The following is an 8,655-nucleotide window of genomic DNA, read 5'->3' on the forward strand; positions in this document are numbered from 1 at the left end:
TGAACATGACGCTATCAAATGTAGCCGATTAACTCATCTGACACCACCTGCTTCTGACCTTCTCAGAGTCCTCGATTAATTATATTTTCAAGGTAGTTCCGGTATAGTACAAAGGTAAAAAAATCATAAATAGGCAATTAATCTGCATACAGCTTCGCATTATTTTTCACGTTATCCAAGAAAACTTTGTCGTCTAAAAGTCCCCTCAGAAGTTAGCTAGAAATTGATATAAATTTATGCGGATAAAATACGGTCATCCAGAACACACTATATAAATAATATCAAGTTTAACTGTGCGTCGTTAAACGGTATATCTTTAAAATTTTGAACGTCATTAATCGTAATAAAGCCCTTCCATCGTAATTCGTTACTACCTCTGCCTTTTGCATGGTACCATAAAAGGTTTCAATGCAGTCTCATGAAAAAGCGAAGAGCTTAATACATATACAACCTTTGTCACCATAATGCAACGTGCTAAATACGATGATGGTAGCAAGTTAAGAAGTCTGGGCGGCGTATAAGACAAGAAGAGATGACAATGTCTTCCATTCATCCTTTCCTACAAATTTTCCAAGCCAGTATATTCTCGCTACAATTGAATGACGTTCCCTCACAGTCAATCACCTTTACATCTATAGAGAGACTAAGAATTTAGTTTATTATAATCCTCACACAAGCCAGAATGCTAAATAGCTTTCCCATGAACGGCACGAGTGTGGAACCAAAAGTAACATAAAGACGTACCGTGTAACCTAGCGAAAGGCCAGACAATATGTCCACGGGCGACACGTATACTGTATATAAAAGTGCGGAGCCCCTGTGTACAACGTAGCTTGCTAACCTAGTGAAGGTCCGGAGACTGTGGTTACCTGGGGGCCGTGGGCGACCTAGTCCCACTGACTTAACACAGACCACAACACTCCCGCTAACGGTACACGCAACAGTACAGACATACATTGGTCATACCAACAGATTCTTTGCGCACTAGCTCAAACGGCTAGGTTGACCCACCGGATACAAAAAGACTTTTAAGCACTACTTTAAGAGGGGGTGGGATTACGGAAACAATATAAGTCTGAGATGAATCTTACTTCTCTAACGTTTCTTAAAGCCATCTTAAGAGAAAATGAGACTAGAATGAGGAAAACGCTAGCTTAATGTGACCTCTGGGATGGCGTTCCCTTACAGTAAACGTCTCTGTTTCCAGACTAGCTGGATCTGTTCAATGGCTCCGTCCCTCCCCACATTCCTCCGCTCGTCCATTCACATGTTGCTACCCTCTGTTGCTACATCTATTTATTAAATCTTCCCTGCTTATGTAAGCAGCCTCTAACACCTTTTTGCCTCTAGCATCTTCTTTTATCTTATTCTTTCGTTAATAATTTCGGTTGTCTGAAACTGGCATATGTCCACAGTCATTCGTTACATTAAGTTTTTTCAAATCAGCCTCGATATCATACCCTTGGTTTGACCTGGTCTTCTAGACCATCTTTTAAAGAATATAACCCACACTTGTCATCAAGGTATTCTTGATTATATATTCGTTACGCTCTTACGAAAAAAAAAAAAATCCCATCACCACTCCTTTGTTCTATCACTGTGGGTAGATTCGAGTCTTAAATCATCTTTGTTCGTTGGTCTAATGTACATGAAGAAAAAAAATCTAGCCTCTATATTGTTCCCTATACAACAGAACCTACAAATGGTAATATATCCCTTCCTCTTCTTCAGCTATGAGCTCAATACCCTCACACAACGTAGAGAAGTCTTGATTTATTCTCAAAATATGTCGTCCTTGGAGTAATAATCATAACATTACTGCACCACCTAGTATAACTGAGCATTATTTTGATGAAACTTTCACGCTCTCTCATCTCGAAATACAGACTGACCATTACTACACCAAGGGGCAAAGCCCATGGCAAAGCACCAATTCTAAATCCGTATTCTCCTCCAATGAAATGCGTATGAATCAAAACTGACACGTAATGAAATGAGTTCGACGCACACTCTGATGTAGACCGTAAGCAAGTTGGCATCACGAATAGTCTATCACACAACGTGTCTATCAATTCTGCCTTCTTCATATAGACTCTACTTTTCGATGCTAGGTTTTAGCTTATAGGCTGTGGCGCGCTTCCTATGCCTCAGAGTTTCAGGCCTCGTTGGAATATCCGGATTATGGACTTCAGAGAAGCCTTTCATCTTCGGTGTGCAGGGAGCTTCTTTTCAGAGGTTTATCATTTTCCCTCTTTCCATCTTAGAAAAAAAAAGAATTAAAAAGAATTATTATATATATATATATATATTCCTTGCCGCTTGCTTAAACTCTTTCTTCCGCTTCCCTCTTCGCGTAACCGGTTTATTTCTTATCGTACGTTGTTGGCTTGAGGCACATACAATATGAACAACCATCCCACAACAACACACATCTGTGGCAACTTCCAATACATTTCATCACCCACACCCCTCTCTCTCTCACACACACACACACACACACACACACAAACACACATGCAATGGGCCCATGAAAATAATACTACTACTAATCATAATAATACCCATGGTGACATCACACAACCTTGACGAACTCCCACATCTACTTCAGACATTCTCACTCGCACCAACACTCACACATGCACTGCTTCCGTTGCAGACTCTTGGCTGCATCATCCAAGTCTTGTTTGCATACCGTGTTCACCTTACCAGGTTCACGGTTCCATAGCTACTAATGTTACAAATGCTTTCCCATTTGGACTTAAGAACCTTCTAAACCATTTGTCTTACGTGCAAAATATCAGGTCTACTCCTCCTCACCGTGACAACTTTTCCTTAAGTTTCCTTAAATTTCCACAGATCCATTACTATACTAACACAAAGCTTGGCTGACTGCTTCGCTACATTTCTCACGGTTAATTTTCTTACCTTTTCCATACCGGGTGGAGGAATTATTACTGCCTTCTGTCTCGTGAAACACATGAGCGCTTTTCCACGCTTCCATGAACACTTTCCAGATGCAGTGAGCATGCAAACTTATCACCTTCACTCATCTTCACCATCCCGCTCACCAACCCCCATCTGCATCCCAACTTCATGGCTCATTTCACTTCCTCCTTTCTCATGTCTCTCTCTCTCTCACCCTTACATCCTCTCTCTCTCTCTCTCTCTCTCTCTCTCTCTCTCTCTCTCTCTCTCTCTCTCTCTCTCTCTCTCTCCTTACTTATTAATCCAACAGACACGTTCGTTTACCAAGTAATCTTTCCAATCTTTGTCATTAACATTCGACAGAGGTTGCAAAAGCCCGGCTCACTCCATTCATCCCTTGTCACTTCAAGGCTTATCTATTTCACTTTCGCTCCTTACTCGTAACTCTTTTATACATTTACTCACCTCCCTGAGTAATATCTATTCACTTACCAGATTAATTTGTTTTTTTTTCTTTTCACTAAGAACCTCATGTGTGTGTGTGTGTGTGTGTGTGTGTGTGTGTGTGTGTGTGTGTGTGTGTGTGTGGAAACTACATTTCTTTACCATCAAGTTCACCTCTTTTGGAACACCATTCGTCTCCTCCACCAACCTTCCTAAACCTTCATTTCACCATGCTGTTCTTTTCCCCCCCTATAATCTATACCTGTAGCGCCAGACACATCCATGGCAGCCAGTAATAACATTTTCTTAAGCTCTCTCCATCACCTCAACCTCATCTCGTCTTGATTTTTTTTTTTTTTCAGCTTTTCGTTCAAAACTAAAGGAGGTCAGTTTCACATTGCCATTCCTCGATTTTTCTCAACAGTAATCCCACTTTTTTTTCACATTTTCAGTCGTTTACCATCTAAAACAGGAGGTTACCCAATATATATTACTACCATATGATCAGAAAAACCCACTCCCATCCCTCTCTTAGACGGCACAACAAAGTTATCATTCCATCTACCTAGAAACAGATCAATCAAATTTGTGTGCACCGATGCGTTTGTATCATATGAACCTTTACGCTTGTTACATGTACCTGTAAGTCATGCCTTGATGACGCACACAGTCCACATGTTCTTTCACCAGTCATTTCCACCTGGGACAGTGTGACACACCCTCCTCCCCCACCCCCCTAAACTTCCTGCTCCACTCCTACATTCAAATCACTCGCCTCTCACAATTTCTCCCTCAGATTTACCATATATAATATATATATATATATATATATATATATATATATATATATATATATATATATATATATATATATATATCTTACACGTACTCATCCCACATCCGTCCAGTCTAAGGTTCAAATACCTCTCAGCCTTAATCACATACACACGCCGTCTTATCTACCCAATCACATACAAACCCCGTCTTATCTACACAATCTAAACTTCCTTCCTTTTGCACCCGTTACTTCTTCCTCTCGCATGCCACTAACCTGTAAGGGACCCACATCTCTTGTCGAAAGCGGGCACTGGCACGCCGCTTTCATCCGGCATCACCTGCACCTTTTACGGGGGAATATCAGTCGACTAGAGATGCCTAACCCTAATCCCAAAGTCTACGAGAAAAAAAAGAAAATAAGGACACCTAAATCCCTTGGGTTAACACGCTATCCTACGATCCTACACACCCTACCCACTATAGCCATCAAATGCCATCCACCCGACCACTACTTCCATCTCAAGCCATCATCCTTCGTATTCACCTGCACAACCAACCACCAACCACAACCATAACCAACCTGTCCAACACCACCACAACCACATCCCCACCACCCCACCACCATCACCAACCTTCCCGCCACCACAATCCAACCACTTCTTGCGACCATGGCCATTACTATGACACTCTAGTGACCCGCTAACTTGGCCACTACAGCAATTACAAAATATTAGTGTCATCGGATGCTAAAAATGAGGACCTCTCTCAAAATAATTGAGAAGATGCTTGATTTGTATCTAAGATGCTGTCTTACACCTTTCGCCCAGGCTAGCTCACCTGTCACCTCATTCTGATCATGGAGGGTGAAATCACAGTACTCCTGAGACTCCTCGATGTCTTTCCCCTGAAGGAGCAACTTAATGTTCCCCTCGACGGAATCCATCCTTATTCGCGTGAACTTGAGAATCCTGGAAGAGCGTCCACACTTTCTTCTTCACACAACAAGGCCTCGCTCGGGACTGATCCTCCGGGGGCGACCGCCTACACCCTGATGCTAACACACTGTTGCCAGACTCCGCGCGAGGTATTTACCCCACTTAAAAATATTATTATTACCTCTTATAAGATTCATATTTACATTAACATCACCCAAAAAGTAATCAATAAATTTTCAAGTAACACAAATGGGTTTTGACATTACACCATTTTGAGTCAGTGGCATTTGCAGAATCTCTTTATAAAGAAACTCTTGTGTGAATTTTAATATTTTGAGTCATCATTAACTAAATGTACATTCTTGTAGCAATTTCATTATTACTCTTTAATGTTTCTTTTACATTGTAAGTTAATGATTGTGCGAGGTAATTTTTTTCGTTTTATAATGAAATGTTCAAGTAAATAAACATTGCGATCGTACTTAATCTATTTCAATTACTTATCTAAAAAAAAATCTTATTCTATATTTATATCTTATGAAACATATATTTGCTTATATCTTAAAATAATATAATCTATGAAATTAATAAATAGTTCTGAATTTTTCTTGTATACAATCGTAATGTTTGTATGTTGTCATCAGCTGTGTTGTGTGGGTCATCATCTGTTCTCACCATCGAAAACCTCGCTAGTACAGGATGGTGAGCCCCCCCAAAAAAGTCACACTATAAATCATTTCAGAGTACTTAGAGATTCTTTTTTGCATAGGGAAGAAAGTGAGCTTCATCAAGAAATGTAATCTGATGCATTCATCTTATTTATATAACTCCTGAGGGTTTATTTAATCTTTTTGTTTGTTGTTATCTCTAGAGGTTTTGACTCACCTGAGACCAACTCATCCTTCCCTTAGGGTCCGATGAATGAATGAATACTTGGCATAAGCTTGGGTGTATATGTATATATATATATATACATAAGGTTAAGGCATAGTATACATATGAGGTCAAAGAGATGGGGCAACACAAGGGTAAAGCTTTTTCCCTATAACACACAAATGGTAACCACGGATCAGACCCTAATGTAGACTACAGTTACTCATAATTCATGCCTTAGAAGGAGTGGAAGAAACTAATCGGTAACTCTTTGCACATAGTGCTAGTTTGGGAATTCTAAAGAAACAGGATCCAGAGCCAGTTGGAGTGTGTTAAGATTTGTTTTATTTCATACATAACCATAAAATAATCATTTGCAGTTTAAAGAAATTACATCATTAACAGACTCTGTTCTCGCATATTCTTTTGTATATCGTGTTTCTTTTTCAGTCAGCTCTCTTCAATTTTGAGAGCCTCCTGAGTGTGGTGCTTCTCTTGATCTGCACGTGCACCTACATCAGATCGTTTGCACCATCCCTGCTTGACAGACAAAAAACTGGGTATGATATTCTTTAAATTACAAACAGTTTGCTATATGAGCTTTCACCACATGAAAGCAGACTTGTCGTGAGCACTTCATTTTAGATTTTTTTAACATGCTGATCATTGAATCTCTTATACGTTGAGACCATGTCATCCTGTGAATGATTAGTGTTTTAGGTATGCATTTGATTATACAGGTCTTCTCCTGCTGGATTAAACAAACTTCTTAGCTATTATTGGCAGACTCAGCCATCACCATACCCTTCTTATTCATATCCTCTTTCACTCTTGTTACTCTAAATACATTCATGAAAAATTGATGATGCTGTTTTTATTCTCTGACCAGATTTACTATAGTTTTGATTCTGGAAATGTGAAATCTAGTGCTACATTTTCTCCTGTCTTTCTAGTGCCATATATTGTGTGGGTGCACTGTATAATGGTTTTCTGTTCATGCACTTAAAAAGAATTTCTCATTTCCATATTTTTTGTATTTTTTTTTTGTCGTGTAGCACAAATCATGGACACTGGTATCCACGTTAAGGCTAGTTAGTTTGTCACAAAACCCTACAACTGCCTTTGTCGGGCTCTTGCAACTTCAAGGCTGCATTCTTAGAAGTCTGAGGTTGGCTGTTGTGGGTGGGAAGGTCCAAATTGCTATTCTACTCCTTTTGGTTCACTGATTTTTCGCTCATGGTGATACCACTTGCAGACAGTCTGGGAACTTCCTCACTGTAGAATTACACAGTGCTTAGGCTCGGTCCTAAGACTATGGTTTTTTATGCAGTCTCATATGGATTTTCAGTAATTACAATGGAGACCAGAGAAAATTTCCATCTCTTATATAAATTTTTGTTTTCATCTCTACAATACTAAAAATGTTGCACTTTATAATAAAAAGCCAGCCAAATGTATTATATAAGCCATGAACTCTCCTTATCTTTGCCTAGTTTATAGTAAAATGTTTTAGAGTCTTTAAAAGTGCTGAAAGTTATCAATTTAATTTTTGATGAAAGTTATATAGCATGATGTAAAGAGTTAACCATTTTAAATATTTTATGCTTATATGATTATTCTAATCAAAGAATTCTAATTCACAGAGTTATTGGGACATTCTGGAAGATGGCAAGAATAGGGGAAAGGAAAAGTCCATGGGTTGCTGCAGCTTGTATTATAATGGCAATCAATGTTCTCTTTATGTCGTAGTCTTAGGGAATGACAATTCTGTACATGAATCATCCTGTTTTGCTTCATCTGAAAAAAAAAGCCAAAGCTAATGCATAATTACACATATATGAAATGATGTCCATGTTAAGCTCAATATTTTTTTAAACTAAGTAGACTCAATTGTGGCATCATTATCTATGATCAGTGAAACATACCATATGGATGTACATTGGTCTGTCTTATGTGAATCAGTATCTTACTAAGTAGTGACGTTTGAAGATTATAACATACTTATGCATTCTTAGTCATATCACGTGATGCTTATTTCAAAAACAAAGCCACAGATACTGGTATGGAATATGGACAAGAGACTAGAAATCTTAATGGGGATTAACATGGAATGTAAACTTTGAAGTGATTAATTGCATTATGTTGCATGTGATGATTAAATAGTTTTTCTCCAAGATCAGAATATGAAATTATGAACCAAATTTGAATTAAAATGGACAGGCAACAAATGATTGATGGAGAAAATATGATAAATGTGGACTGTTAATAACCCTGTTTCATTCGTGTGATGTGTTGCTTATTATAGTTTTGTAATAACATTTTATATAAATATAATGGAAGCATGAACAAGCAGATGCCAAAATATACAGTCCAAAGTACAATATGGTGTGTGATTTTTGCATTGCAAGGAATATGGAAGGAATTCTTTTTTATGTCACATTTTACATGTTAACTAAAAGCTGATAGTAATTTGTTGTTGTTTACATCTAATAAAACCTGAAGTTTCACATTCCTGTGTTATGTTTTTAGTGCAATACCATATAAGCATGAGAGGATTATGCTGTGCTGGTTTATGGAATAAGATAGTCATGCATATTTGCCATTTTTGTGTTATCAAGGTAGCAGCAGGAACAGATAAAAAAAATAACCTCATTTGTTTCATTCTTGGATATATTTTAATGCATTGAGGGAAACGAAAAAT

General features: G+C 38.3%; 1 protein-coding gene across 4 annotated transcripts in view; it reads right to left on the reverse strand.

Annotated features, from left to right (window-relative positions):
* Window positions 1-5,205, reverse strand: part of LOC139761432 (8-oxo-dGDP phosphatase NUDT18-like) — a 37,264-nt gene extending 32,059 nt beyond the window's left edge. For 2 of the 4 annotated variants that reach the window (XM_071685614.1, XM_071685613.1), the window contains exon 1: window positions 4,984-5,202. In XM_071685614.1, the coding sequence (XP_071541715.1) occupies window positions 4,984-5,089 (106 nt within the window). In that variant the 5' untranslated portion in view covers window positions 5,090-5,202. Of the gene's footprint in view, window positions 1-4,983 lie in introns of all 4 variants that reach the window. The other 2 variants (XM_071685612.1, XM_071685611.1) reach the window with 2 other exon arrangements.
* Between the last annotated feature and the right edge of the window lie 3,450 nt (window positions 5,206-8,655).

The sequence above is a fragment of the Panulirus ornatus genome, chromosome 40 (genome assembly GCF_036320965.1).
Source record: "Panulirus ornatus isolate Po-2019 chromosome 40, ASM3632096v1, whole genome shotgun sequence".
NCBI classification, from domain to species: domain Eukaryota; kingdom Metazoa; phylum Arthropoda; class Malacostraca; order Decapoda; family Palinuridae; genus Panulirus; species Panulirus ornatus.